Source organism: Octodon degus, unplaced genomic scaffold, assembly GCF_000260255.1.
Source record: "Octodon degus isolate 3935 unplaced genomic scaffold, OctDeg1.0 scaffold00024, whole genome shotgun sequence".
Lineage (NCBI taxonomy): Eukaryota > Metazoa > Chordata > Mammalia > Rodentia > Octodontidae > Octodon > Octodon degus.
In genome coordinates, this window is record NW_004524600.1 from 6,216,378 (window position 1) to 6,228,475 (window position 12,098).

Sequence of the window (12,098 nt, forward strand, 5' to 3'; positions counted from 1 at the left end):
ATTTCACTAATGAGTTTGAATAATATTGGTTTTAGATCTTCTCTAAAGTTCTTGTAGAACTCAGCTACCAACATACAATAGCATCAGCATTCCATAAGAGAAATAGGAGCACAGAAAGAATGGGAACAGAGCAAGACAAAACCCAGCAAGGCAAACATTAAATCCCATAGTTCCATGTCCAGCATCCAGGGCGCAAGCTCCAAAGGGCTTGACAGAGCAGGCTCCCACTCACTGCCTGCAGCCTTCCTCAGCAGTTCTACATTGCTGGCTTTTCCAATTTACTGGTTTGCCAGTCTACATTAAGCTACATGCTCACAGCTTCACATATTGCCCTCAGATGCACGCTGCTTGGCATCCCAGGCCTTCTTCTGACATCTGGATGGAAGCCCCCTGATCCTACACTCTTGCATACTGCACGCCACAATCTTCTTGTACAAAGCCATAACATTATCATCATCAAATGGTAGAAATCCACACATAAGAACATATAAGAGTATGCCCATGCTCCAAACATCAGCCTCTGATCCAAGATATGATTTGCCTTGTATTAACTCAGGTGCTGCATAAGCGAGACTCCCACAGCACGTCTGTAGAAGGTAATCCTTATTACCCTTAGGTTTTGCACAGAGACCAAAGTCAATCATCTTTACTTTATGATGTTCGTCAAATAAGAAATTCTCTGGTTTGAGGTCCCTGTGAGCATAACCCCGGCTGTGCACGTAAGCAACTGCAGCTACTATCTGGCGGAAGACGACCCGGGTCTCCTCTTCTGACAGGCGATCCTGGGAAATTATGTAGTCAAACAGCTCTCCGCCAGGACAGTACTCAAGAACTATGAATATTTTGTTGGTTGTTTCTAGCACATGGTAGAGTTGACATATGTGCTGGTGTCTCAGATTCTTCAAGGCATCAATCTCTGTTTTGACCCGAGGCAGGTCACTCCCTAGTGCATTTTTATCCATGATTTTTATAGCCACCATTTCTCCAGTGAGGATATGGCAGGCAAGTTTGACCTTTGCAAAGCCACCTGTCCCGATAGTTTCATATAATTCATAGTATTTGAGAAGCTCATCATAATCTTTCATAGTTCACCTGGAAGTTTATTGAAAACCACAGAAAGAACCTGCGAGGTGGAGGGCTAGACCGGGCGAGACGGGCAAAAGGGCAGAGCAGCCAGCAAGCCCTCTCAGCAGAGCAGCTGAAACGAGAAACTCCCACTTGGAACCTTTCCGACTCCAGAACTTCTCCTTTCTCTTTCTTTCTTTCTTTCTTTCTTTCTTTCTTTCTTTCTTTCTTTCTTTCTTTCTTTCTTTTTTCTTTCTTTCTTTCTTTCTCTTTCTTTCTTTCTTTCTTTCTTCTTTCTTTCTTTCTTTCTTTCTCTTTCTCTTTCTTTCTTTCTTTCTTTCTTTCTTTCTTTCTTTCCTTCCTTCCTTCCTTCCTTCCTTCCTTCCTCCCTTCCTTTCTTTTTCTTTCTTTCTTCTTTCTTTCATTCCTTCCTTCCTTTTCTTTCTCTCTCTTTCTCTTTCTTTCTTTTTTTTCTTTTATTTTGTACCAGGGATCAAACTCAGGATCTTGTGCTTACTAGGCAGGTACTTATGCTGCTGAGCTATCTCCCTAGCCCTCTTTTCTTCCTTGAGACAAGGTCTCACCATGTAGCGCAGGCTGCCTCAAACTTGTGGCAATCCTCCTGCCTCAGCCTGTCAAGTGCTGAGATTACAAGCATGTGCTACCACAGTTGGATGTAGTCCCAGAAAACTATACTAACCCAAATTAGCCAATACACACACCTATTAACTTACATTATATGATTGAAAGTCTCAGAACCTGAAATTAGGAGAGGAGAAGTAAGTTGTCAGAGGTGAATTAGGAGGGAAGCACAGAGGGGAGGGTCCTCACTCAAGTCTTCCTGTAGACTCTGAGATGCTCTGGAGTAGTGCCTCCTGCACTGCATGGTTGGGAGGTGCCGCTGACACAGCTAGGTGCATAGGTGCATGCAGTAATCTTGTCCCTTTAGAGCACTTTCCCATCTCTAAGGTCTACTGGTGACTACAGATTTTACAGATTTTTTTGGAGGGGCACCAGGGCATAAGCCTAGGATCTCTGCACTGCCCAAGCCACGCCCCCTTTTCTTTTTCTAAGACAGTCTCAGTTGCTAAGTTGGCCAGTCTGGGTTCCCTTCTACCTTAGCCTCTCAGAGGGCTGGATTCCAGCCCTGCCTGGCTTAGATTCTTCTCAGTTTTCACTGAAATTGTCAAACCCTTTGTTAGGAGTGGTTTTTGTTTTTGTTTTTGTTTTTGTTTTTTGTGGTGCTGGGGATTGAACTCAAGAGTGTTAAGACCATGCCAACATTTCAGAGCCCAGGGGAACATTTTTGCCTTTGCTATTCTCACAAGGGTCACAGGAGTCATTGTACTACTGTTAAAGTTGACCTTAAATAAAGGGAAAGACAATTGGAAGAAATAACAAATCATCAAATCATGAAGAATTTGGGGGACTATGTCCTCAGTGACTAGAGCAGAATGCACTCCTATTGATTTTCTGTTTCTTTACTCAGGAGAACATCTACAAATTTGTAGGTGGATTACACAGACCTTGCCCTCCCGTCCAGGTCTTTAGCTAACATTAGGGGCTTAAGACCTTGGAAGGCTGATAATGAAAAACATGTTAAGTGTCTGCTTTAAAAAAAATGTAATGAGCAGGGTATTGATCCATGGGAGAGCTCAGGCCTAGCATGTGCAAGGCCCTGCTCTCTGTCCTGGTACCACAGGGAAAAACAGAAAGGCAATAAATAGGGTTTCAGGATATGGTGAGGCTCAGGGAACATTGAGCTTTTCTTGAAAATAAAGCTGCCTACATCACAAACACACAAGCATTATTCTGGCTTTTATACTTTATTCCTCAGCTGCTGAATTTACATCTCCCCTCAGTCAGTGTCCCTGTTGATAGCGGACACACCTACTGGGAAACAACAGATGTCCTTGGACGTGACAGCCACTGTGCACTGCCACCGTCCCTGACTGGCTGTGTCTGCCTCCTGTGGACATCCTTGTGGCCACTTGGAAATATTTAAGACTTCGTGGGGAAGAGGCAAATGGAGTTTCCATTCCTGGAAGGGTTAAGTTGTGAATCAGTCTACAGCAAATGGCACACCCAGTTTGAGGTCCACGATGGTGAAGTCATTTATCTGTGAGTCATACCACTGAATACACTCTGTTCTATAGAATGTTGGCTGGCAACTCACTCCCAAACATTGCGTTCCAATGGCTCTATTCTACCTCACCTTTGAAAGTGAAGTATGTTATTCCTTTTGACTTAACAGTAGGCAATGAGACAGCTTTGGGTTTTTAACCAGTAGGCTTTGACTCTGCAAATAAATGCTGTATTTCCTTCATGATTCCATTTTCATACCAAGTAAGGAAAGCCAGAGAACAACTTTGGGGGCTCCTGGGTAAAGGGCAAGAAGGTGACACTGTCTGACAGGCTTTTAGGATAGGGAAAAAAAGAAAAGGAAACCCAACCCAAAGGTCCTCCTGTTTTATTATGTTGTGGCTTTTCCAGAGGTTCTGACTATGTGATTAAATGCTGAGAAATTGGCAGGACTTCATACTGATTGGTATTTTAAACCAGAAACTTAGAATCCAGTGATTCTAACCACAGGTCCTATTAAAAGAACCGTGTGTTTGCAGATCAAGAGGAATGAGCCTGCAAGAGGGTGGGGCTGTGTGCCTACGGCTGGAGGAACCGAGTCATGAGTCCCTGTTTTGTTGCTAGGTGACAGGTTTTATGTGACAACAGTTGCTTTCCTCTAAAGAACTAATATGCGCTTTTTGTTTAATAAAGGCAGTGCATTTTTCTTGGTATAAGGAGTACACAAAGAGTTTACACAAATGTGGGGTATTATAGTAAACAGTGCTTATGAAAAGAAATGCTTTTGTCAAATGTTTTGGGTTGTTTTCCACTGCTACCTCTAGAAATCATTTGCCTAGGGAGACGGGCAGTTTCTTGTCTCTTCTCAGATGATTTCCGTTGTTTGGCTTGTCTGGCTGTGGTGTGCATGTGACTGAGATTTTCTCCGAGCCTCTAAATTGCCCCCATTGAGAGCAAATGTGCTTTGAGCTTCTCAACAGAGAAACTGTTTACATCTGGAGATGTTATGGGATTGGATTTTATCATTTCTAACTAGTTAGCAATCTTGATGTAAGTATATTACAGCATCAACTATATGTCCTTTTCTTTTTCTTTCATTCTTTTTAAAAATTTTTTAAAAAACTTTTTGAGACAAGGTTTCGCTATGCAGGTCAGGCTGGCCTTGGGCTCACATTGTAGTCCAGATTGGTCTTCTATTCATAATGATCCTCCTGCCTCAGCCTTCCCTTCCCAGTGCTGGGATTACAGGTGGGAGCTACCATGCCCAGTACTGTATATCTTCTTTTGATTTTATCATGATATAAAACATCATATACGATTGATAGTTTCTTAGAAATGATTGTTGAATAGATGGACGAATGGACACACAAATGATTATTTAGTGTTACACTTTCCTATTACATGGATTTTATATAGATTCAAGAGAGGCTTTGAAAATAGTGAAGTAATGAATGGCATTATACGTACCATAAAAAGAAACATTTAAACACATAGCTCTTGCTACCATGCTAGAACTTCTCTGAAAATGGATCCCTAGCCATAGAGAAGGAAGTGAGGGGTTGCTGGTCTTCTCCTCTTGATAATGTAGGGAAATCTTTGAGTGAACTTTGTCTCCTGGGTTTCAGAGGATTAAAATGTGCCCCCTAACTCATTGCTGCCATAGTCTAGGACACTGATGGATGTTCCCAAAAAATATAAATGTGTAATGATTAATTAATAGTGACAATGGGTGTCACATTATGTCAGTTACTGATTTCAGCTCCTCCCATGAAGGAGTCCCATTGCTCCTCACAACTGCCACAGGATGTGGGTGCCTCTGTTGTACAAGTGACAGAAGAGGAACAAGGCAGACAAGTTGAGCCACCTGCTGAAGGACTCTGTATCTAGTTTGTCTTGGGACTAAGTTTAGCACCTAGACAGGCTACCTACAGCATTCACACTATTACCTTTTATCACCTTCTAGGATCACACCTCTCAAATCCAGAAAGCAAAGGAAGTCCTAACTCTGGAGTGGTTGCCTGGCTGCTGCCCTTCATAGCTGAACTCTCCCTTGAACTTGCGCTGACTGAACCCAAGGCTCAAGAGTACTGCCCGTGGGAGTGAGTGAGGGCAAGAGTCCAGCTCAGCTGCAGGACTCCCTGAGGGGACCCACTCCTGACAGAGGGAATATTCTGATGCTCAGGCCCTGCCAAGGTCCTGTGAGGGAGTGAGAGGCCTGGCAGGTATTACAACACTTCTACCCCACACCACGCAAATGCTCACCACACACAACACGTACACTACATGCTTTCCCGTAGCAGGTGTGCCTTCCTTCAACTCTCCTTTATCACCAAGCCCTTCTGGAGGGAGGGCTCCTACCTGCATTCCAAAGATGCACAAATCACTCCCCTGCCTTGGAAGGAGAGCCTGACAGCCACAGTGAATCATAGCAACTGCCAAAGGCAGCCCCTGGGCCCCGCCCTCCCCACAGGAAGTGAGAGAGAGCAAATACATAGTTTTTCTTTCAGGACTGGTGCACACATTAAGTGATTAAAAAGGAAGAGTGCTGTTTAAGAGGCACTGACAGCTCTGGAAGAGCACAATGAAGCCAGAGCCTGAGCCCGCAGGATTCCTATAAACTAGTTCATGAACAGAGCTCTGAAATTCCAGAGCCGGCTGGAGGTCTCTGCCTCTTTGATTCAGTGGGGCTTCGCTGTGGTGCACTTGGGACACCTGAGATTGGGGTCAGAGAGGCAGGCCCTGAGAAGAATTCCAGGGTTGGGCTTGGCTTATTTTAGTCTTAAGAAAAGCCAAGAGTCACTTCTTCCACGAATTGCTGAACTTCTAGCTGGGCCCCGGAAGTCCCTCCACAAAAAAGAAGGACTTGTTTATGCACCTTCAGGATACAAGGAAAGGCAAGGGGAAGGTGGAGCCTGGGAGACACTGGAGTCCCTGGGGCTATGCTGACAGTCACACTATTATCAGCCAGCTTTGGGCTTTGATTTCTGGCAAGAACCTCCAATTACCAGCTGTATTGTACCCAGAATGCCATTAGGACAGTCTCAGGGGTGGGGGTAAACCAACACTACACTTAGAGTCAAAAAAGACAAAGGGGCCACCTAAAGAAGAGCTCTAGGAAACTTTTAAGAAAGGCCTCATTAGGCCAGATTCACGTAGCAAGGGCACCCAGGAAGACTTGGGAGGGGGTTGGTAAGGCAAGGATGGGAGAGGTGGTGTCAGCATGGTTGTTATTAGCAGAAGCAAAGGCGTGGAGGGTGTCCTGTCCACTTCTGTACCTACCACTGGTTGACAGACTCCAAGACTGCATGGAGGTAGTAGCTCCCTTCTTCCCATGGTAGCCCTCAGGGGCAGGGCAGCGGTGACACTGGCGTGCCCAGAGAGCAGGACAATGCTCACCACAGGGGTAGCAAGGCCTCAGTCCCATAAGGTGAGAAGGCCCTGTCTGCTGTGCCCCTGGGTGGAAACAGGACAGCTTCAAGGTTCTCGAGACAAGCTTAATGAACGGAAAAAATTTTTTTAAAATATTCTCAACCAGCCATCATTCCACTGGAATGTCACGGTATGGCAGGCTCTCTATATTCTGCCCAAAGTACACCAGCATGTGCTGTAAGCTGTGGTATAGGATGTCAAGACTGTTTAGATTTTTAACACCTGGGTCCCCAGCCTGGCCTGGCAGAAGAGCCCAGGACTGTGTTGAGCAGAGGCACCATGGTGCTGGGGCCAAATGGTGTGTATTTACTTTTTCCTAGCATTCTCTCTGTGAAAGAAACCAACCAGGAGGTACCAAGCAACACCTTGCACCAGATGGGTTAGGCCTCTGGGAAGGGCAGCTGGAAACATGGAGGGTGCGGCAGGAATCTAAACAGCTGTGATTTATTCCCCAAAGTTTCTGGCACTTCTTAATCCCTATTCTCCCTCCTTTCTAACAGGGCAGAGCAAATGACCTTCAGTCCAGTTGGCAATGGCCTGTGCTTCCTTCAGATGGGTAGTATATGACACTGGTTACAAGTCCTTATTATAGCCATGCACGATGCTGCTCTGTTCTTTGCTATTTTCCATGTTTCCCAGCTGAGAAGTACAGAAGTACAAGCCTCATTTCTCATCAGGCCATGGGGCCTTGACCTAGTTGGCACTGACTGCAGAGCCCCACTACCCACAGCCTGTTCCTTGATTCTGCACTGCCTCCCGGAAGCCTGATACTGCCCTGTGCTCCTGGGGAGCCCACCTCAGACAAAAATCTATGGATGCCCCCACTGTGGCCTCAGAGAGCAAATTTACTGTGGCCTAGAACACCTCCCTCCTTTGGACTTTCTCATCCTGCATCTCAAGGTCAGTGCCACCCTCAAGGTCAATATCACCCGCAAGGTCACCCCATTGCCTTTCACTGGAGGAAGGAGGCCTCTTCAAGGTTCCTGCCCACCCCCTTGAGTCACAGATATATTTTACTAGCTACTTTTATTGATGCACTCAGCAAATAGTCCTGCAAGGGATAAGCAACCAGCAAATAGAACACTTGGCAAAAATCCTTCCTCCCATCATCTGCAGCAAACAGAAACAATGAAGACCAGGCATATGCCAGGCACTGTGCTGTGTTGGGTCTACAGGGGTCAGGAGATGTGGCCCTTTCCTTTGTCTGTCTAAGGCCACTGGGGACAATTGGTAGGGAACAGACTACTGAAATAGGTAGATGAAATTGGTGGCCAGAGTAGCCTGCTCCACATCTATGGAGAACACATGATGAGTAGGCCCACTCGGACTCCTAGAAGTGGAAAAGTCTTCATCAAAGAGGTGATGCTCAACTGTTTCTTCAGGCCATGTAGGAGTTTGCTGGAAGTAGAAGGGGAAAGGATACTTGAAGCAGGGAGTAGGGTATGCAAAGGCCAAGAGTGGGAAACAAGAATGGAGCCTCTTTTGGGAGAGAAGCAAGGGATGAGAGGTGAGAGGAAGCCAAATGCCACCACATAGGTGGCTGGCACAATGCAAGGACCAAAGCCCCCCTGTGAGGGGCAAAGGAGCTAGTAGGAGAGGGACCTTTCATGGAGCCCTGACCAGGACTCAGGGAATATCAGCTGGGACTCCCTGGAAGGAAGCAACTAGTACAGTAGCACACACACTCAGGTGTGTCAGGGATTGTATTTTGTAGGCAGTGCTGCCTGGTGTAATACACAGGTGAGAGAAATACCTAAATGTTTTCTAGACTTAATGATCTTGTCATGTTCCGCGGAGTGACTGATTCCAATGTAAAGTCCTCAGTTGCTCTCCATGGACTTACTATAATATCTCATCTCTGAATATGAAGCAAGAGCCCAATACCAATTGGCTTGACTTGTTAACAAAGCTAGTAGATTCATTCTTTTTGAGGGGAAAGCTCAAAGAAACACTTAGGTTCTATGTGACAGAAAAGTCTTAGAAGAACCTTGGTTCACATAGATTCAAAGATACCACCACTGAGGAACTTGTTGGACTTCTTGACTTTTAAGACAAAGTAGACCTACCTACTTTTAGTTGTCATTGTTGTTCTTAATGGGAGTTGAACCCGGGACCTACCAACATGCTAGGCCAGCACTCTGCTACTGAGCTACACCCCATCCCAGATCTGTCTCAATTGCAAATGCTAGGTCCTACACATTCATGATGCTACTGCAAGGTTCTACCCCATTTTCCCATAATTTTATATTATTTTTCTTATAGGAAGTGGGGCAGAAAGCCTGGATCTTTCTCTGTGCACACATACCTGAACCCACCCACCCCTGGATACATTATCCATTAGGATAATGAAGGCAGTGCTGCCTGGTGTAATACACAGGTGAGAGAAATACCTAAATGTTTTCTAGATTTAATGATCTTGTCATGTTCCGCGGAGTGACTGACTCCAGTGTAAAGTCCTCATTTTGTTTGCAATGCAAACAAAACATTTTGGGACTCAATGCAATGCCTGACTCGTTGGGAGGCTTCAGTGTGAAAAATGAGGCGTTTGTGTTGATGGTTATCTTTGTTGCTTTCTGATCACTGAGGCACAATACTCAACATCCAGGACTTAACAGAGGAAAGGTTTTTATTGGCTCACAGTCTGTCAGTTGGCTCCAAGGCACAATGACCTGGCAGAGAAGCATGACAGAGGAAAAAGAGTTCATATCATGGCAGACAAGAAGCAGAGAGAGATAAGGGAGGATGAAAGGAGACAAGCCCTTCCAGGTCACGACCCCAGAGACACAACTCTTCCAGCCAGTCTTCATCTCCCAACATCACATTTAGCTGTAAACTCATCAGTAGATTAATCCATATCACATCCCACAGTCAAGTGACCTCCTGAACCCCCACCTGAGAGCCTCAGCTTTGGGGGACATCTAGACATACACCATTCCAACAGTGTTGTAGATTCTGACTTCGAAAGACATTTGACCTCAAATGTAAAAGCCAGGCCCTGGTATCACATACTTGTAATTCTAGCTTTTTGGAAGGCTGAGGCAGGAAGATCCTTTGAGTCCAAGAGTTCCAGACCAGCCTGGGTAATACAGTGGTACCCTGTTTCAAAAAAGAAATAGTGTGAATTTGTGCTGCCAGGTCCAGTGCTTCAAGATTTTTTTTTTGCCCCCCCCCACCTCAGAATGCCTTCAGGTTATGTTTGACTGGCTGGAGTTGTGAGGATCAAACCACAGCAACCTGAGGCTGACTGCTTTGTTAAACAACTGAGCTAAGGGGCAGGCCCCTCAAGCTTATTTTTCATTATTTTTTTCAGTGCTATAGAAAGGATAATTAGACATATTGCCCCACTGAATGGTAACATTTGTGGTAAAAATGTATTAGTCTGGGTGTACCTGGACTCCTTGAGATTTTCTAAATATAATTTTAAAAAAACAAGATACAGGAATACTTCAAAGAATTTCTGAGTTCTTGAACAAGTTAAGAATAAGTTGCAGGCATGATTTCCTCTTGCCCCTAAAACATGTAGTGTGTGTTGCCTCCACGAAGCACAACCTTTTCTGAGTCTGATCATCAAATGCACTCAAGATCAAGCAATGTGCAGAGTTGTCTCGCTTCTGTGTGTTCCTTCAGGCTGGAATGTTCCTCAGTTTCTCCTTGTCTCTCAAAACAGGCATTTAGAAGATTACAGGTCAGTTATTTTGTAGAATGTTCCTCATTTTGGGTCTGTCTCTTTTTTTGTTTTGGAGAGAGGGTCTTTCTAGATAGTTTGAGCTGGGCTTCACCTCACTATGTATCCAAAAGTGACTGCAAACATGTGATGTTGATCCTTCTGCCTCAGCCTCCCAAGCACTAAAGTTATAGGCATACACCACATCCGGCTCATTAGTTGATGTTTTATCATCAATTCAAGGAGGACACCGTGTCTGTTAGAAATCCTGCAGAAGCTGTTGCTTTTTTTTTAGGTGGCATGTGATTCTGCCTATATCCTTATTAGCACTGTTAACTTTGTTTTTTGATGGCTCCCAACTCCAGTGTATTTATAAAAACATCATGGAAGGACCTAACTATGCTGTAGGTAGCAGGCTGGGAAGACAGAGCCTGTCCTCATGTGTTCTCCAGAGCCTTCCTGGGGCCTAAGTACCTTTGGAACCTGAGCTGGAGCAATCTGGAGCTAGAGCTTGGAGATTGGTTGGAGACTCGCCCTTGGTAATGGATTTTGGCCAGCACAGCCCAGGATGCTGGTAGTACGGGCACTTTGTAATGGTGGCACCAGCACACTTCCTGAGCTTGGAGTGGGTGATGAGGACAAGTCAGCTGAACTAGTGGCTGAAGCCTTTTGGGGTCTTGGATCTGACTTCCTGGGGACTTACAAGGATCCTAGAGCACTGGCCTATGATCTGTGGCTTTGCTAGTCATTGGCCTTCATATTCTGTAGGCCCCTCTTGTGCTTCTTGGCAAAACATGTTTCTCAGAACAGTTTCTTCCTCCCTTCCTTCATCTCTTTCTCCCTCCTTCTTGCATACAGAACCCAGGGTTTTCACATTGAACTATTATATCCCCAACCCCTTTTATTTTTGGCTGTTAGACCAAGTCTCACTAAGTCACTAAATTGCCCATGTTGGGTTTGAATTATTTTATCTTCCTGCCTCAGCCTCCAAGAATGCTGAGATTAGAGGTATGTGCCACCACAGCTTGATGAGGAATAGTTAAATGGTTGCTTGATGTCCTGTGTCATTTTGGGGACTAGATGTGTGTGGTGTAGTTCTTGAGCATGGCTATGCTTGTACTGTAGCTGGCCAATGATGCTAGCTAGCCCTCGATTCAGGTGGTATCGGTCAGGATTTTCTAAGATTATGTTACTTACTCTTTATTTCTAAAGAAGAACTTATTAGAGACCATGAAAATATCCCTTTGCTTATCAAACTTGGAGTCACCAGTTCTAATCTATGTTGAAATATCTTGCTTAATTACTATGATGGTTACCACTGTAATTCTTTTTTTTTAAATTTTATTTATTTATTTTGTGTGTGTGTGTGTGTGTGTGTGTGTGGCCAGTTCAGCCTACCAGGGGGCGGGGCTGGTTGGCATGTGGTGCTGGGGATTGAACCGCAGTCCCAGTGCTTTTGCTTAGCTTGTTCTAAGTAGGTGCTTTAGACCACTGAACCATCTCACCAGCCCTGTTTTTCTGTAATTCTATCTATACTTGTCAGCATGTGACTGTAAGGTTTGTTTGGTTGGTTGGTTTTTGTATTTTAGGGAAGGGTCTACAGGGCGTTCAGGGTCTCACTACTAGATTAGATTCATAGTGATCCACTTGTTACAATTTCCCAAGAGCTGAGATTACAGCATGTGCCACCATGCCCATTCTACAACTGTAAGGTTGAAGTTTCATATCTATTTCTCTGTCTCTGTCTCTGTCTCTGTCTCTGTCTCTGTCTCTGTCTCTCTCTCTCTCTCTCTCTCTCTCTCTCTCTCTCTCTCTCTCTCTCTCTCTCTTTCTCTCTCTCCCCTTATTACATAAACTA

At 44.9% G+C, this 12,098-nt stretch overlaps 1 protein-coding gene across 1 annotated transcript; it reads right to left on the reverse strand.

Moving 5' to 3' along the window:
* Positions 1-320: 320 nt before the first annotated feature.
* LOC101573412 (maternal embryonic leucine zipper kinase-like) lies at positions 321-1,225 on the reverse strand. Its single transcript, XM_004628565.2, has one exon. It carries the CDS (start codon positions 1,083-1,085, stop codon positions 321-323), a length of 765 nt encoding a protein of 254 aa, XP_004628622.1. The 5' UTR covers positions 1,086-1,225.
* Positions 1,226-12,098: the final 10,873 nt, after the last annotated feature.

Excerpts from the sequence above, each read along its gene's own strand:
- LOC101573412 (XM_004628565.2), bottom strand. The coding sequence starts at position 1,085 with ATGAAAGATTATGATGAGCTTCTCAAATACTATGAATTATATGAAACT.